At 42.4% G+C, this 19,468-nt stretch overlaps 1 protein-coding gene across 1 annotated transcript; it reads right to left on the minus strand.

Moving 5' to 3' along the window:
- Positions 1-3,111: 3,111 nt before the first annotated feature.
- alx4b (ALX homeobox 4b) lies at positions 3,112-19,174 on the minus strand. Its single transcript, XM_046393418.1, has 4 exons — positions 18,820-19,174; positions 10,083-10,396; positions 4,710-4,838; positions 3,112-3,576 (listed from the first exon to the last, which is right to left on the minus strand). The coding sequence occupies exons 1-4, from the start codon at positions 19,157-19,159 to the stop codon at positions 3,256-3,258; spliced, it is 1,104 nt and encodes a 367-aa protein (XP_046249374.1). The 5' UTR covers positions 19,160-19,174; the 3' UTR covers positions 3,112-3,255.
- Positions 19,175-19,468: the final 294 nt, after the last annotated feature.

The following is a 19,468-nucleotide window of genomic DNA, read 5'->3' on the forward strand; positions in this document are numbered from 1 at the left end:
TATAAAGTGCTATACTCATACCATATTATATTTTATTTTTCTAACTAATTATATAAGTGTGAAAGCGTGAAAAAACTAGTGTCTGTGGCATTTATCCCACTTCCAAGGATGCAATGTGTTGCATTTTATAGATGCAAATTACAGTTAATTTACAGTTAAATTAAAATGTGACATGACTTTGATAAGACAAAGTTACTCAGTATAACACAGTCAGCCTCACAAGACTATGTGGGAGTGGTTTGATCCAATTTGATTGACAGCGGTCAGACAACTGAGGGCAAACATCCTAACTGCTGTCATCAGGTTTTGGAAAATGTTGCTAAATCCTGATTAGTGCACAGTAGTATGTGACATCACCATTTTCCAACTAAGCCACGCCCACCTCAAACCAAGCGAGAGGAGTGGTTAGATCAGTTAGAGTAATAAGGTGAGAAAGGAGGCTCTGAACTCGTTCAACCGTAGGAGATTCATTTATTTCAAAATCACTTCAAAGTCATCATCAACAGAAAGGTACCACACTCAAACAGATCTCAGTGATGCTGTTCATGGTGCTAAATATGGACGTGTTTGAGAAACAAAACCACACGCCTCTGGCTTTGGCAAAAAAAAAAAAAAAGACCGCTGTCCCAGTGGACGTCAAAAATTAAAAACTCCTCCAACACTGTAAGTGCAATAACTTATTGCAATGGCACATTGTTTAAAGTCACAATCAGAAGTAGAAATATTTGATTAATATACAAAACTGCATGAAGCCATAAGACAATTATAAAGCAATTTTAACCTCTGCAAAAGTCCAGAGCCACTCTGAATAACACACAAAATATAATTTTACATTTCTTGGCAATATTACTGTAATATTTAATTGGTTTATCTCTGGAGGTCCATTATTAGACAAATAAGCAAAACAAATGTACAAGCAAAAGAACAATAGCTTTTATATTGTTCACATTCATACAATATGGCATTATATGGATTTCAATTGCTTTATTTCAGTAGTATCAACATGGACGGAGCTGCAGAGGAGTGGAGCACTGAGGGAGGACCAGCGAGAAGCGACAAACACACAGTCAACTCAACAAAGTAAGCATTCAGTCACACATGTAGTCATGCATAAATTTATATTGACCGCATCCTGTTTTTATCCTGAAGTCTGGACGATAATGTTTTTGATTTTAAGTCCTCACATCCATCAAAGTCTATATTAATTCAAAATGTTTCACTTTAGTTGAATGGAGTCATCTTTTCATTCGAGGCCAATAAAACCTCAGTGTAGAATATCACGTTGCCAGTTCGTTATTGACAGGAAATGACTCAATTTGAATGCAACGACAATAACTTTTGTCACTGAAGAAATTTGGATGATTTTAGGAAATTTAAAATGTTTTCTTTTTTCCCTTCTCTGGAAAAAATGAAAGCTTTGTAATTCTTTGTACAATTTAAAAGAAAAGAAGAAAAGATGTTGAATTCTCAAGTAGAGGTGAAATGATAGATTGACAGAAAATTAACCAACTTAAGGTTTTTTTCCCACTATTTTCTAATAGACCAAACAATAAACCAACCAATCGACAAATTTATCTGCAAATGAATCAATATTGAAGATAGTTAGTTGCAGTCCTGATCGCATGTCGAAGGTCTGTAATGGGCATTGAGACTCTCTTGCAAACAGGGTCTCTTGCCATCATCCTCACAGGGGAAAGAAAACAGATATGTAGCCCAGCAGGCGTCATAGAGGGATCAGCCAAAAGACTAATGAAGCCTGTCTCTAGCGTCAGGCTGCGGCCCAGCTCTGGTGACAAGCATATTCCTGCAGGGTAACACACACACAGACACCCCTGCAATCACTGGACATACTCACCACATTCCTGCAGTCCAGCTCTCATGTCATCACATTACCTAAACATTACAAAATGCTTTTCGGGAAGATGGGGGCCACTGATTTTGGCCTGCAGTCTCTGGCGTGTGACGGTTTCTGTGAGCAAGCTACAAATCCAAGAGTCATCTCTGCTGAGCCCACGTCTAACGCTGAATTGATTATTACAGCGTGTGGAACTGTGTGTGCAGTATGTCCTCAACATGTATGCTGTGATGTACTATGGTGTTCGCAGGGCAGGCCAGCTCACTTTGATGCTAATTAAGTGTGTCTATTCCTGTTTGTTTGCTGATTGAAGCTGACGTGGCTAGTTGGTGTTGAAGGCTGCTGCTGTGCGTCGCTGCGCCTTGTCTGCCAGTGGAGACGGTGTTTCCTGTAACCTGAGGCCTGAGCCTAGCAGGGGAACCTGCAGAGGCAGCCCTGGGGGAGGAAATGACACGTTGGTTTGAAATTGCTGCCAATCCGATGCCTGTCCTCCTCCCAGACCAAATTGGCACAGGCCATGTCTGCTCTCGCTCAATTAGACTCTGTTCACGTATTGCATTCGACCTCCATCCTTCTTCGCAGGGACAGAAACTACCCACCGCAGGCCTTGGTGAAATTTATGTTTTCTCTCTCAAACAATTATTGTTTGCTTTAAAGGACAGTTTGCAATTGCAAGTGACAGAAACAGAACTCCCAGCACTCGGTCTGCACCTGAGCTTGCTCTTAAAGCGTGGATTTGTTTTTTTTTTTTGTTTTTTTTGTTTTTTTTTAAATGGTTTTTAAAATACAAATACTGAATGGTCAGATATGTACTTGAACTCACTTATATCACGAGTGTGAGAGACAAGTCTAATGTAACACAAAGACAATAAGTGGGGCAGAATGGGTGGCATAAAAAACATAAGCTAAAGGAAGTAAATAATTTGAATCAAGCTTAATTCTGTGAATTAAAATACTGTATGGTATGATGTCTGGCACTGAATTCCTGTTTTCTGCAAAAGTATTTTGCAGACCATATTTAACATATTGCTTATTATACTGAATCATATCACTGAATGATATTGTGAATGATACCCAGTTTGTCGGAGACTGAACCCCATATTTCAATGACACCTGAGCGATCAAGAAATTTCGAATGAAAACAAAGGAACATCATCTTCAAATCACACCTCTGTATTTCTCTCACTTTCAGCATCTGCTGATTGTCACAGTCACTGTTGTTATCTCGGTTGCGTTGGCCGCTGTAATGGCCTCTGTTATCTCCACAGGCTCTCCCTGTACATTTGACCTGTGTTATCGTTAGTGCTCTCAGAAAAACTCCCTCCTCCCCCACAGCGCTCGCTGACGGCTGCTCCAGGGAAGAGGGCCATATGGGGGCAGGGTGGGACTGGGCCGAGACATCATGTAGCCCAAGAGATGGCTGCACTGTGTTCCTTGGCCTTCATACGCAGTGCAGCTATGCTGGAAGACTTGCGGTCTGGATCAACATTGAGATCATAGCCATTGATTCCACCACCCATCCCAGGACCACCAAAAAGGCTCCCCATGTGTGTCTGTCCCATGTGGCTGCTCCCTGGACTGGGCACGCCCAGGAAGTCAGTAACGCCTCCAGGACCGTGAGGGTGAGGCGGCATGCAGGAGGGAACGGAGTCACATGGCACCACGCAGCCCGGGACTGGAGATGCCCCACTGCTGCTCCCGATCCACGTAGGATTCTGGATCTGGAGGACAGGGATTATCAATTAAAGTGACTGTAATAGATATCAAATGATATTAAAGATCGTGCATACCGATGAACCTTCAGAGAATTACTGCCTGACTCTGCAGCTCCTCCTTGGCTTTACAGTTCATTTCAGCTCATTGTTTAAAAGCCTGGCCCGTGTCTTTATTGTCTTAACTCATTGTTCTTGTAGTGTTAATTTCAGCTTCTACAAACGGCTGTTGGATGCACAATATGAAGTTAACAAGTTTAAACGAAACAAATCTTATTAGAGCTATGGAATATTAAGTCATCCATCTTTGCTCACTACATCTCAGCCTTTCTTGCCCTCAGATTTGCCTGAATTACAGGTTATGATCTTATTTTTAAAATCTAGCTGGAAAAAATATCAGTTGTCTTGTCTGTAGCTGCTATGAGGGGCTTTTCACCGATTTAGATAAATAGATGATAACATAAATTTCTGTGCGTATCCTGACACTGTAGTTCACTTCCTGCTTAGCACCAAACAGCAGACAGGATGCATCTAGCAACTGACTGGTGAACATAATGGAGAATTTAGCAGGAGATGGTAGAGACCAAAGAGGACTAAAGGAGAGTGAACACTGGTTTTATGTTAACCAGGTGGCCACAGACACAACTCCAAATAAATTCTAACATTTCTCCTTAACTGCTGGATGTATAAATAAGCAGATGTTTGCTAACGGATTTGTTGTATTGACTTAAAATGAAATGATGTTTCAGAGTTGTGTTTACAACTTGCTTCCGCTGCAACCAAGCGGCTAAATAAATCAGTTATTTCAGGTTTAATAACAAACCTCCATCCATCCACTTTCTATACTGCTTATCAATCAGTCATTCGCAGGGCTGACATAGACAACCACACACTCTTATACCTAGGGGCAATGTAGAGTAGCCAATTAATCTAATGTGCATGTTTTTGGGATTGTGGGAACAAGCCAAAGTACGCGGGCAGGCACAGGGAGAACTGTGTACACTCTCTACACAGTAGGGCCCAGACCAGACCAGGATTTGAACCTGGAACCCTCTTGCTGTGAGGCAACTGTGCTAACCACAGCACCACCGTGCCCTAATAACAAACCTACTGACTTCAAACTGCCACTTCTTTGACTTTACCTGTGCATAGTTCTCGGGCCGAGTCAGTAAAGGCAGCTCGTATGCTGTAGAGAAGTGTGTCCGGACCTGTTGCATCTGGCCAAAACGCTCCCTCTTCCTCCACTTGGCTCTGCGATTCTGGAACCATACCTGGAAAGAAAACAGTCCATCATGAAAAAATATAGACCAGCCACTACCAAACAAACCTTTTAATATAATTTAAAACACAGCTTTCATATCACATGCAAACCCACTTTCTTTGTTTGTGGAGAACAAGGCCATCCTCTCCGCTCAGCAAGACAGTAAGAAAGTGAACCACATGAAATGAAGATAGTGAAGCAAATAAATTCTGCAGCACATGAAAGTCCGGGCCTCGGTTTTTAAGGCTTGACGTGTCTTTAAAGTGCCTCCCGCACAATGCTATTGATGTGAAAATGGTGAGTCTCCCCTGGTGCTGCACCTTTCAGCTCCTCCCTTTGATACGCAGGCGTCTGCCTCCCTTCAGGCTGCCAGCGTCGACAGATCCACATCTGGGCCTGTAGCCATTCATAAATCACTCTGGAAAAGGTGTGCTCTCCCCCACATGTCAGCACAGTGGGATACAGTGGGGAATCCCTCTGTGTGATCCATGAGACCAAAGTTCAGCTTTTCACTAAGAAGATGTTTTTCTTTGTCCTTGGGTAAGTATTGTATGCAGTATATGAAGTAGGTTCTTCTGGGTAATTTCTTCTTGTGAGATTGATAGACATGCTACTTTGCAGAAATGGTGTACTTTCAGTACCTGCTGACAGATGGAGTGCAGGCTACTTAGCCCACTTCTAACCTAGTTGTGGAAGGCTTTGGAGGAAAGTAGGTCTGCAAGGTGAAAGACTGCTGTAAACAAATGCGCATTAGAAGTAGAAATGGTAAAATAAATTGTAGCTTGAAAGGTTTTAACTGCTGTGTAGTAATCAACTCCGTACACAAAACATCTATGGTATGGCTGTCCGTCTAAGAAGAAGGGATTCCTCCTCTGTGGAACTTCCTGAGATGCTTACTCAAGTATTAGTGTTAAAAAGGTGTCGTATGCAGCTGGTCGTAAAACTTTTTGAGGCAAATTTGCTGTTTGGTGATTTTGGGAAAACCTGTATAAACAAAATGTACTTGGCTTGTTTCAATAAAAAATAAGCAACAGTCACATTGTTAGCTCCATGAAACAACTGATGGATACCGATTATACGTATAACCACCTTGTAGCTTATGTGCGTTACTTGACACAAGCCATTTCTTTGTTCTAGTTTTGCTTTGGTTGAATATTAGCTATTTTGACACCTAAGTTAAAATTAAAAATTATATTTTTAATAAAAAATGTAAATTAATGATTCCTGCTTCTCAAATTGATTGTTTTAAATTGAGAGATAACTGATATTAGTGATATATTTTTTTTATTTTTTAGGTCCTTGTAACTTTTGGTAATCTTTTTTTTTTTTTTTTTTCCCAACAAACTTTTCTCACATCTCCATGCAAGAGAATGGAACAGCAAAGAGGGGGTACTGGGAGTCTCCAAGTGTTTATCTGTGTCTATTTGTTGGTTGTCTGAATCTTGTCCTCCCAAGAGGGAAGGGAAACGTCTTCAAAGAGAAATGAGAGCACGATCCTGCTTCAACACAGGGGTTTGAACTTGCACTGGTGGTTGATTCCCAGCCCAATCAGCTTGTGGTTTCCACAGTCCCTGACATGCAATTTCCCGTCAGTCAACCTCCTCAAATCCCCCCTGCAAGTCTCTCTCTCTCTCTCTCTCTCTCTCTCTCTCTCTCCCCCCCCCCCCCCCCCCCCCTCTCTCTCTCTCTCTCTCTCTCTCTCTCTCTCTCACCGTTTCTCTCAGTCAACTTAAACACAATAGAGTTCGGTGACAAACATGAGCAGCGTCGTGCAAAGATGTGAATTTGACCGTTTGACCAAAGCGGGTTGTGTACAGTATTATTATGCCATAGTGAGTTGTTCTTAAGCAGCAGGACTGGATAAGGACCGCTTACAAAAATCCCAGCATGCACGCAAATCTGTCATTTTTCTGACTGGATAAAACAACTAGCTGGACCACATATGGCCTCCTGTGGCGCATATAGCCATCGCCTGTGTTTTTTGCGAGAGGCTAACGTTAAAAAAAAATGTCGTCTGACTCCGACATTCCTCGGGTCAGCTGGCGAGATTAGAAGACAGCTCACCCTTGCAGAGTGGTAAGCTGATATCTGAGGTTATGGTTGAACCCCAATGTCAAGGTGAGGGGTTGTTGCCCTTTGGATTATATCATATGTTTGGAGGGGAGGGACAGGAGTCTATGTTATGCTCCCCCAGAGGATTTGGGGGTCTATTATTGTTAAAGGTTTGTCATGTCTTTCTTTTGGTTCTTCTTTGGTTTCGTGAGCTCATAACATCACAGGTTTCCAAATGTAATCCCCAACACAAAAGGCCCTGGTTGGACCGATTAGCATAAAGCTCGTTGATGTCCATTCTAGAAAGTTTTATTTTTATTGTTGTTGTTAAACAACTTGCTGGGATTTTTCAAAGACAGCCTTGTATTTATTTTAAGGCAAATCAGATGTTTAGCTCTGTAACTTGAATGTCATGGTAATATATGAGAGGCACAAACTGGGCTAATGTTGTAGTAAGTATTTCAAAGTATTTCCACTATCCTTTGCAAATCTAAAGTTTTTTTGCAGTTACCGAGCTGTCATCTTAATTGTGAAGGATCAAGATAACTTCACTCCTCTACTTTTAATCTCTTTGTCATACTCCCACCTCGCCTCTTCTCTCCCGCTCCAGCCCCCCACCCCCGACCGCCAACCCTTCTCTCCATGTCTCTCTCCTCCCTCCTCCCTTTTAAGTCAGCGAGGGGAAGTGGGGATATTGGAAAGTGAGATGGGAGAATGTTCAAACTGGAGCTTGTTTTCATTTCATGTTTAATTTCCTGACGCCTAAGCCCTTGGCTTTCCACAGCTAACCCCTCTGACCTTTCGGAGGCGTGCAGACGAGAGCAGCAGACTGAACATGCACATAGAAACACACAGGATGTACACAGAAAATGCATGCGTTTACATCCCGTGTTATATACAAAACTCAAAGTCAGTCACTAACAAGTGTGTTCTCTTAAGCTGGACGTACTCACACGTTTAATGGAACCTTTTTTATAAACAAGCAAATAATGTCTGAGCACATGTATGGCCCTCGTCTTGGTTTCTGGGTACTGAGTGTGTCATGTTTCACAGAGGGTTTGCTCGACGTAGCTTTGCCTTTGAACGGCAGTAGAAATGAGACCCAAGCCAAATAGTTTGGCAGGGAGATCATTCGGGAAACATTATGAAGTCAGATGTGTCCTTTGCTGCTCCGTGTCTCTTATTCTCCAACTTCTAAACGAAGGTCATTAGAAAGGAAAGCCTGTGGCGTTTTTGCACATGCAGAATTTCAATTAAAACAAAGAATTTTATTATTCCTCATAATGATGAACAGTGACCCATCCTGTATATGATGTCCAACAAAGACGATATTTACCAACTGCAAACACTTACTCCTCTCATTTTACCCAGCAGACATCTGCAAGGAAGGTGGCTCCGAGCTCTTGGAGTTCAAAATGTTTGGCCGTCATACAGTAATTGCTAAAGACGTTGACAGCAAAAGGCAGCTTACAGAGCCATTAAAGAGCTTTATTTATGCTCCCGAGCCAGCAGGCAGAGAGAGAGGGAGAGGGAGGGCAGAGTGCACAACTCCAAAAGCAGCTTTGAAGTCCAGCCCTCTCACCTCATCTCTGTCGTCCGGGGCCGCGGCGATTGTGTGTGATTGACTGCTGAGGCAGTCACTCACACACAGCCTCCTCCTCCCCCATTTAAAAAAGCAGGTAGTGCGATGAAGTTCAAGTCTGAGGTTGAGAGCTAATTGTGCTAAATAAACTTCTGGTAGCAGAAGTCACGGATGTGATTCTGGAAAACTGCAGGCCGACTTTATGAAGACATTCATCATAAAACTGAGGATGAAACTGTAGGACCTTGACATTGGTATTTTGGCAGAAAACATCTGTACTCTTTGATTTCAATGGCTCTTGTTTCAGAGATGAAAAGGATTCTCCAATCGCTTGCCAAGCTTCGAGTGCCCCTTGGTATTCAACAATTGGATATCCCTGGACTTTGTCTTGATGGACCTTCAGTTGAAATTGTGGGATTTAGTCTTGATTGCGTGCATATTTAGGGTCTGATTTTAGAAGTATGGGTCAAACCTCACTGTGACTCAACAGAGCCTGCTGTGTGCCTGTCAGATCAGGAAGTTAATTATATTCATCTGGGGAATAGATGGGTCTGTGTGAATGGAACACGAATATACTTCTTCTTTTTTTTAACAGTACCACCAAAAAGATCCAGGCCAGGTTCTTTGTCCCTGACTATATCTCGGATTGCGCGTGGAAATTGAAACTGGCATCTCAAAGTGTTTTTTATGTCCTTGCCAAATAGCTCGGTGACTTTCTTTTTTTTTCTTCTTCGTCTCCTTTTTTTTTAACATCTTTTCCCTTCCTGCCTCCAGAGTTGTGTGGAGGAGTAGTTTGAACACGGTAGTGCTGGGGAGAAACCCTTGGCCTCTGACCTCTTTGCAGAGCCTGCAGCATGTAAGAGCTAAGAGCAGAGTATTCCCTTAGTCCCACCCATCCCACCCTGATCTACAACTGGCAGGCAGAAAGAGAGACAGAGAACAATAGGCCTTGCTGTCTCCTCTTCTGAACAATCTTTGTCAACATGCCAGTTGTGACTCTCCCAGCTCTCTCCATCAGTTCTTGGAGTCGTTATTAGCATGCAAACATGGACAACTGCAGTCACACAACATAGCTCCTGGAGGCCAGCTTCCTAAGAAGGAATGAGAGGGAATCTGTTGTTTCAGCCTCAAAGTGCCTCAAATAGTTTACATTCAAGTGACAAAGCCCCCCCCCCCCAGTGGCCATAGTGATTTTTAATGGCACCAAAACAGGAAGTCAGGTGATGTTGTAGTAGAGTGACAAAGTTTACATAAGATTGATGTCACAGTGGAAAGACCAAACATTGATGTTAACTTGAGAGGCCGCTGTTTGTTTCCCATTTCTAGCCATGACGACGAAGCTCTTATCTCGAAAAAAGTGTTCATATGAACTCAACTTAGTTGCCCTAACCAAGTTGTTTTTCAAGTTGTTAATCAATCCTCAACAAATCACAAACTGGAGTTTTCCAACTGCGATTGGTAATAGTATTGGAAGACGGACTAATGAGCTTGAAAATCAGAAAAGATTTGTCTTTCTGTAGGGCAAGAACTAATGATGTATTTTGTTGTTTAATGTGAAGGGCTAGCTGGCTCATATTGGTGCAGAAATTAGTTTTTCATGTGTAATCCTCCTGTTCTCACCTGTACGCGAGCCTCCGTCAGGTCTGTCCTCAGTGCCAGCTGCTCGCGGGCATAAACATCTGGGTAGTGTGTCTTCTGGAAAACCTTCTCCAGCTCCTCCAGTTGGTAACTGGTGAACGTGGTGCGATTGCGTCTCTTCTTGCCTTTGTTGCTCTCAGCCTCGCTTTTGTCCATAGGGCTGGAAAGGTCCGAGCCAGGCCGCTCGCTCGGCCCCTTCTCGCCGGGTGTCTTTAGGTTCAGGTAGCTGCCTTCCATCCCAGCAGTGTCAACACTCGGTGGCAACTCAGACTCTGTCAGGCTGCTGTTGTCTTTTCCTGAAAGGGTGAGATTAAAAAAGAGGTAGAAAATCATGTGGATGGTTATGATCGGTGGTCATTTTTGTTTTTTGCAACCGAAGTTTGAAGTTTCTAACAGAAAGTCCACATTACAGTGAGGTTTAATGAAAGACACTGTCTGTTTGCATTATGGGAAACGTAGAATCCATGGATTTTTAAGTTTTTTGGTTTTTTTTGCTCGACAATAAAAATCAAAATGAACTGCAAATGCATCAGTTTTGACCATTCCTTTTTAAAAAATATATCTCTTATGCACCATCCAACAAGTACAGCACTAAATGACTGGAGTGTCCCTTTAATTGTGTGATGTGGACTAGCAGTACTGCTCAGAAGCCTCATAAAAAAAGTGCTGGAGATCTTGAAGTTTAGATATTACACTGTGGTCCCAGTGAAATACATTCGAGTAATTTTGGTTTTGTTAAAGTGTGCCGATCTTATGATTTTCTTATGAAGCATGAAAAATCAAAAAACTTTTATAATTTACTTAAGTGTGGCTTTTCATATAATCCAGATCATACTCTGACTGTAATAATATTATTCTCTGACATACTATTGCAACCGACTTTCTGACAATTTTAGAGCTGAAAAAAGGAATGCCACATGTTGTCACTAACACTCTGTAATTATCGTTAATACTCTACAACTGGAATATTCAGCTGAGCAATACTTTCTTTAAAATGCGACTGAACGAAACCATGGTGCCTCACATTCGGTCATCAAATGCGTCTGCTCATCATCACGTTACAACGTCCACACGAAATGACATTTACTTTAAGCTCACATCACCTGCGTACTGTTTTATTTTAAGGTTCAAAGGCCCCTGTTTGTGTGCAGAGAAGAAATGTCATTTTTTGTTTGAAAGGTATGTCACTGCACATTGGCGTGACCTGTGACACAACCCTCTCTCCCTCACATCTCTTAATCACGCCACCCGAAACCCGAGCCACGCCAAAATCCCACCCTGTCTCGAGCTGTGTATGGTGGGCCTTGTGTACGGGGGCGACCACTCTTACCCTCGCGGCCTTGCCCCTCAGATGTAAACAACATTGTGTTTGTCACTTTCAATTTCGAGAGCGTCCATTTTGTGACAGACCTCGCTCTGTTCCTGTCAGCACTTGCTAGCTTTTTTGTTTCCTTTCAGGAGATGAAGAAAACTGTCCCTTCTCCTTCAATAAACAAACAGCTGTGTGAATAAATAAGCTGAAGGGCTCTGGTTTCGGGCCAGTGAGAACAGTGTGCTCTGTCAGCCTCTCTGTTTGCCTTTCCTGCGAATGGGCATGGCGAGCGTCCTGCCCTAACTGTATTGGTCCGAAACCAGCTCATAATGGTCTCCTGCACATAAACACGCTTGTAAGTCTTGTGCAACACAAGCTTTGGGATGATTAACTTAATAGTTATGTGCGTGCATTTTACTCTGTCGCTTTGGATTTTTGTCATGACTGATGTCAGTAATGGCCTCCTGTCAGTCTCAGAAACTCGGAGGCGTGAGGGAAGGAGAGCTGACACAGTGTGGCACTGATGACTGGCTCAGCCAAGTGGTTAGTAAGATTGAATAGTTTTAGAGTGATGACGCTAGGCGGTGGCTTGTCTGCAACATGCATGTTTGTTTTCGTGGATTAGCACGCCATTGGATATGAGATGTCAATAGTCATCCTCCTGATAGTGCAGCAGCCCTCCCCTGCTCCTCTGACTCGCATTTGCCCCAACAGACACACTGATGGAACAACACAGCTCGCCCAGCTGGAGTTCATGACCTCATATCTCCGTGACCCACCTGTCAGACCCTCTTATAGTCTCCACGCAGGCAGATGTTCTGACATCACCAGCCCCTGCGCTGGCCTCTAATTCTACAGCACTGTGCAGCTTTCTTCATTCTGCCCTGGGCAGGAGCATGGCTGCAATGCTAAGAAGTAAGACAGGTCAACTCCAGGTTCCTGTTTGCTCTTTGCATTTGTGAGAGTAAATGCAATTATGCCCGTGAGCCAAGCAGATATCCTGTAAGGCAGTTTTTACAGCTGGGTGCACAGGTGAGACGACGGGAAGATGGTGGGATAGTGGGTGGAAACGTTTAAAGTTCTGAGTCTTATACAGACATATGTGAATGACATTTACACTGGAATCTGCACTAACTGCTCTAGAAGTTTGACATTTTGGGTAAATATGTTAAATTTCTTTGTTCCGAAGAATTAGATGAGAGGAATAATACCCCTCTCATGTCTTACATGGCAAATATGAAGCTACCTTTAGCAGCCTCAACATCTCTCTCTCTCTCTCTCTCTCTCTCTCTCTCTCTCTCTCTCTCTCTCTCTCGTACTCCAGTCTCTTTTCTCTGTCACGCTAACCACACGGAGTCCTTTGCCACAAACATCTTTCAGTATTCCCGCATGCTGAGCTGTCTTTTCTGCACGCTGTTCTGGAGAACACAGCCATCGCACACACTGCTTTCTGTTGCGAGCCAAGATTCCAGTGTGCTGGCTCCAGTTTTTTGGCATTCAGAGGAATGTGTTTTTGACTGTTGTTCCCATCTCAGTATTCATCAGCGTGTGTATAAATGCACAGAATATCACCGGCTGATCCTGCAATTTGCCAGAGTTACTCTGACAAGCTGCAGACCTCTTCAGTTAGCCGAGGTCAGATGTTTACTAGGGTCAGCAATTTAATCACTGCTGAAAACAGAGAGAAAACATCAAAGTGTAATTTAACTGGTTGTAAAGCAACAGGGCATCCTCTCAGTTTTTATGGAATGGGACGGGGAGGGTCAAGTGAAGCCAAATAAAAGAAACACTATAAATTAGTAACCTGGGGAAGGGTTAATGACCAAACACTAAATAGGGAAGGGAATGCTTTTAAACAGAGTGCTCTTAAATGTTCTCCCAAAACACTCAAAGCTGACAGCAGTCTGCCACAATGACTCTCCACTTATCACACCTTATATGGACCAAATAAAGTCAAATATTCCATTGGCTTTGGTGACTATTAATTTCACATTCATTGCTGGTTCGCAGACATGCTTTGGGCTAGATTATCTTTCCCGCAGCACAGTCTTAAGACCTGATGTTGACTGTTGTTTCCTCAGTGGAAGGGAGGCTCCCAGATGTTCCTCCTGAGGAGAGATCTATGCCAGCGGCTCATGCAGGAATGCAGATTCCCTGGGAAACCAAAAAAATCTCTCTGTTCAGCCTCAACTTCTGATAAATTGACACAATCATGACCTCACAACTGTCATAATACCTTGGGCCTTGGCTGTCACTGTCTCATATCAAAGAGCACCAAAATATTTGGGGATTTTGTGTGTTTTTTGGGGGGTGGGGTGGGGGAGGGGTAGTTAATACTGGGGCAAGCACATAAGATTTCTACTAAAGCTCTTGAGAAAGTATTTTGGCCATTTTAAAAGGAGACTTTCAACGTTTTGTAGTGAAATGCATGTGGCAAAATGAAAAGTGCATGTTCAGCCTAACGTATGTTGTCATAGATCAGTGCTGAGAAACAGTCCAAAGGTATAACCTCTCAAGGCCAAGCTCAAGGAAGTTCATGCACTAATGCAATGATTGTATTACAAGTAAATTTGGCTTTGGTGATAAACGTGGACCATCAAATGGCAAGGAATTAAAATGATAAGGAACTGAAATTAATTATAAATGATGTAATCAGTCATCAGTCATCCTCTCACTTTCTTTTGCCTCGTTGCAATTACAATCATAAAGAAAGTTTATGGTGCAATGCAGTGCCATTTGATGATGATTTCGGTTACTTTCCACCCCTCTCTTTTATTAAAAAAATATATCAAACCAGCAAAATGAGCTGTGTCTCTGCTGAAAGCAAGCTGAGAAAGAGAACAATTGTTAATCATAAACCTAAAAGTTGCCCAGTAGTTTCCATCATTAGCCTGTCATAGTTGGCCTTCTTGAGTTTGCATTTTGTGGTTTGTCGGGAAATAAGCTTATATCCCTTTTCTGACCATACAACGGTGCTGTGCGGCCAAATGTTTGCATTATTCAAGGAGCTGATAGTCCAGTGACAAGAATCGAGGAAGCCGAGGTAATGAAATAGTGCCGGATGAAAATGTGGGCCAGCTGGTTAAAGTTTCTGAATCATTTCAGTTCTGAAAACATTTTGCATTTGCATTCAGTTCTCAGGTAGGCGGTTAGGAGTTACCTTCTCCCCCTGCAGGAGACATGGCTGGAAGCACAGACCAAAGTGTCCTGTGATAGCTGAACAACAGCATGGGACAGATAGGCAGGAACAGATAAGAACAGGAAAATAGTGAATTTTGAGTAGTGGTAAGAAGATTTTTTTTTGAATGAAACTGTCCTGTCCGCAGAGTTAAATGTATATTTCAGGCAACGGCAGGCAGACTGACCCTCTGAGTCGCACTTTTATATAAGCCATTACATTTTAACAAGTCACGAACTCATCCTTTCAAGCTTTCTCATTGTATATTCTAATTTATTCTGATTCGCAGCCAAATGCTAGCACGATCACAGGTGTCACCCTGACATTTGCTTATTGTTAGCGTCGTCCCAATGTGTTAGTCATCAGCACATGCATGTCCTGTGACATCACTTCCCTCAGCCTTTTAACATGTACTTAGAGTGCTATATTTTGACAGGATGATTTAAAAACTGCTGCCAGGACTTTTTTGGGGTCTTGTTTTGGTTTTCATACGCCCAAGAAAAATGTTTTACATATCACAGGATGCTTCGATATCCTGCTGAAAGGAGGAGGGGTTGTTTTAAAGAACAAAGATTGGCAAAGCTGTGCCTTTTTAAATGTGTAATTTGCTTTTAATGGATATTTGTGAAAAGATGAAGAAGGGTAAGGCACAAACAGCCTTTCGTGAGCACCAGTGTTCACACAAACACGACAGCACGACGTAGATCTCAACCTCAGGGTCAACCACAGGCCTATAAACACAATTTTTACTTTTCAGATTTAGCTTCAGCTCCAAACTTATAAAGAAAATAATATTTTCATCCTCAGTTTGTGTTTAGAAAACTTTATGGTCCCTCTCTGTTGCAACAATCAGTCTGTATCGAGGACAGAAAACTGAAAAATAAAAAAAAATAAAATAAAATAAAATACATGTATGCAATGGAATTCAGAGCCATGGAGTTCAGTAAAATACGTGCATGTAAACAGTCGTTCACACACGCGTGCGGCTTTCCCAGAAACCCTCTCATGTCTCCCGAGTCCCTCAAATCATTACCCAATCTCAATGTCCATTTCTGACTCACTGCTTATTTGTACAAGGTATTGTTGAGACGGGGTTATGTAAACCAGTCCCACTTTGTCATCTCAGGGACTCTCCGTAGCTTTGGAGATCTGATGTTTGGGGAGTATGAATAATAACTATAGGAGCCAGTAATGCACATCTGCCTTAGATTAATGTGGACCTCTCCTGCAGTGCTGACCTGCATTCCTTAGCACTCGTTCAGCTCCAGGGGTTTTATTTCATTCATTGCTGTGCGAGCAGGTAGACGGCTCCATCCCTGTCCTCGCTGTGGGACAGTCTCGCTGATTAATGTGCACTCAAGGAAACAAACCCGCCAACCTGTGCCACTACTGTGCAGAAATATGCTCTTTCACTTTTCCAGAGACAATGTTGTATATTTAATTAGCATTATTTAAAAATCTCGTGTTGGGATTAAGTGTGATTTTTTTTTTTTTTCATCCACACAAAAGAACAATAAGACCTTGCAAGACCTTGTGATTTGAGAGATTAAACAGTGAAAATGTGAATTTTAGAATAAATTAGAAGCTCTTAAATTTTTATCTGTTTTTTTTTACTACAGCTGAATCATACTTAGTGGCAATGGAATAAAGTGATTTTAAAGAAATAATTTGCTCAAATGTTTGCAAGTGTCCTGAATTAAAATGAGGTGTGGCTACCAATTTTAATTAACTCAGAAATAAATACACATCCTCTCTCCCTCTTATCTTCATGTATTATTAAATGTGAATATTTTATTATTATTAGCAATTTTATTGCATTGCATTTTTTTTTCTTTTCTTGTTCCCAAACACTGTTTCACATGTAACATCCCCAGAATGATACAGATAGTCTTAAATACTCGGTTGCCATGTAAACAGCATTAAAGTTGTAGCTGAAGTTGCCACACAGAAAACTCCCTTCGGGTATGAGAAGACTTTTGTCATCATGATGGAGATAAAGCATCAGCATTGAGCAATATATCTCCCCTTGAGGACCACACATAAGAGCACAAGCCTGTTGACGCCTGAGGCTTTGGCAGGACCCCAGAGTATCTTCCCCAGAGCCACGATGCCTTCATCTGGCTGCAACATTTTCAATAATAACATTGCAGTGCTCTCCTCTGGGGAGGCATGTTGCATTTAATGGTGGTGTTTAAATGGTTCTGTCAATGCACTTGCCAAACCAGTTCACTTCAATGCATTGGCGCTGCCGTCTGTTTGGAGGCATTGCTCTCAAACTCCTGAAAAGGTGACAGTGCCCCTTTAAATAAAGAGTGACTCCAGTTGTTTCTGACGGAAAGCAGAGCACTTTGCACTTCATGGGTGTGTTTTGGCAAAGTCCTGCTACTTGGCCTAGTTGTAATCCCATTATTTGTTACACCTAATGCTTAAATTTACTCACATACGATCAGTCTCTTAGTGTATTTAAATGAGCTCGCCTGTGTTTGATGAAGCGCTTTTTGCACCGTGACTGCACAGATCCCCCATTATAATATTTATATGTAAAGGCGGGATTGCTGTATAATCTTATATCAACATCAAACTTCAGTCGTGATCATAACAGATGTTGTCTTCTGTCACATCTGCATCATAATAAACTTGTGGACCTGAACTGTACAGACGCCGACGGGCCTGTGCGCCGATTACTCGCAGAAATATTTTTTCAGTGTAGTTTTTTAAAGTAGCCAATCTATGATATATTATACAAATGTCACATGGTTATATTATATGAATTTATTTTAGTTGTACTGGATTGTTGGGGCTGCTGGCCTTTTCTTGTGGGCCTGTTGTCACACAGAGCGGGTTGGTTTCGTTTCTCCTGCTCAATGAGACGTATGTCTCTTTTTATTTTAATCTCCCTCGTCTCATAAAAGGGGCAGTTAAAATAGTTTTCTTAAAGCTATAAATGCTATATTTTTAGCGCAACGAATTGTCGGAAGACTCTCTAAAGCTGCAAATCTTCCATTTTAAGTGAATGCTATTTGTCAGGACGCCCAAGCAGCGTGTAAATATTTAAATCTGCCACTGGCTGCTGTGTTATAATCGACAAACTGTTAAGTCTTGGACCAAAACTGGAGCTGCTCCGCTGAATAAATACATTTATATGCTCTAACTGTGGGAAAAGTAGCGCCAGTTGTCTTCAGTTATTTGTCCTTAAAGAATCACATGGACTGAAAAATAAAAAGGTGCGACAAACATAATGGACCACGTGATAAAAATGGGCTTTAAAACTGTTGAATTTTTACTGTCTTCGTGTTATACCCACAGCGCTGGGATTTTCCGTCTGTGTGCGTGTGTGTGTGTGTGTGTGTGTGTGTGTGCGCGCGCCTTGTCGGCTGACTTGCAGCTCATATTTGAATTAAAATAAGTCATGACATGTCTGTATTGGTACAGTGATGAAGATAATTTTACTGTATGTGGACACCAACAGGTGAGAGGTCAGAGACAGTGATGCTGTCAAGTCACGGTGAGGAGGGTGGGAAACCTGTGACTTTGAGCCTGTCACAATCCTAATGTCAATATGCAAAAAAGGGCAAAACGTCCATTTAAAAAAGGTTTTAAATTACTTCGTCACTTCTCAGTCCAAACACTCTTGTGAAGGAAGTGGTTTGCTATAATGCTGCAATTATAGCTCACCTTACAGCTTACAGGGCAGGAAATCCTACTCCCTCTGAAACATAATTCAAATTCATTCAGGGTTGCATTTTGACAGTCAGTCAGTGCGCCTGATAGCTACGTATACAATTTATAGCTGTATATTTATTATATCTAGATTCATTATTTTTTTATTACTTTATTTTATTTTTTTTTGTCTGGGCTTTATGCAACCACAACAATCTCCTCTCTTCGATGCGCAAAAACTTTTCACAAAGGTTTTTTTTCCGTCATTGCTCACAGGTGTTTGACGTCAGTTTGATCGACAACTACGCTGTTACATTAAACATAAATTTATTTAAGAAATGTACACGGTTAAAAATAGGTGGCTGATGGGACTCCTGGTGGGTTTTTCCTCTTCTCCTCCCCCTCCTACTCTTCCTTGCTGTTCGCTCACATTACTAACTTTGAGAGGCTGTATTACGCACGGTATATACATTTCCATCAGTGCTTGTAAATGTCCCCTTTTGTCATGCATTTCCGCTCAACTCTGCTGCCTCGTATAGTTACTCTGTGCCTCTGTCTTGTGCACTCACCATAGCAGGGAATGAGCGTCCCGTTGAGCCCGCCGTCCGGGTGCAGCTTGCTGCCTTCGGGCGGAGTTTTGCAGGTCGGTCGCTGCATGAAGAGCTGGTATTTGCTGAAGGTGCCCTCTTCAGCGCCATCCAACGACTGGCACTCCGGCTGGAAAGGACTCCGGGGTTTCTCTCCGTAAGGCTGCACTTTACCCGGAACGAACGTGGGGCTGTATTTGGTTTCAGTGGTCGGGAAAGTCCTGAACGGGTTCGCCTGGTGATCCCTACCTTGCGCAGTAGACGTGCTATAATATGAATCCATCGATGTCATATCGCAGTATGAGACGCACGCTGCGTTCATACCTAAAAAAAAAAAAAAAGTTATATTAAAAAAAATCCACGCGCTTCTTCTTTCCCTCCCCTCCTCTTGACAGCAGTTATTCTTCTCATGCACTGACAAACTCGCACTGACGCGCTCATGCACACACACTCTCACACTGCCGCATCTGGGACTGGTTAAAAAATGAATCAGATGTTTTCCAGAGACTGCAGACTGAACAAATGCTAAAAGCCCCCTGAAGGTTTGTCGGGGTAAAGAGAAATGCCTTGCTCAAGCTGATGCCGCCTCGGTAGCCTACAGTGTATCTGACTCTGACACACTCTCTCTCTC

The sequence above is a fragment of the Scatophagus argus genome, chromosome 7, assembly GCF_020382885.2.
Source record: "Scatophagus argus isolate fScaArg1 chromosome 7, fScaArg1.pri, whole genome shotgun sequence".
Lineage (NCBI taxonomy): Eukaryota > Metazoa > Chordata > Actinopteri > Scatophagidae > Scatophagus > Scatophagus argus.

What these genes read in the sequence shown, in the direction of transcription:
- alx4b (XM_046393418.1), bottom strand. Translation starts at nt 19,159, where the DNA reads ATGAACGCAGCGTGCGTCTCATACTGCGATATGACATCGATGGATTCA. An exon ending in TGACGGAGGCTCGCGTACAG is followed by an intron (nt 4,839 to 10,082) that starts GTGAGAACAGGA and finishes TTTTCTTTCCAG; the next exon opens with GTATGGTTCCAGAATCGCAG. An exon ending in GGCCCGAGAACTATGCACAG is followed by an intron (nt 3,577 to 4,709) that starts GTAAAGTCAAAG and finishes CCTGTCCTCCAG; the next exon opens with ATCCAGAATCCTACGTGGAT.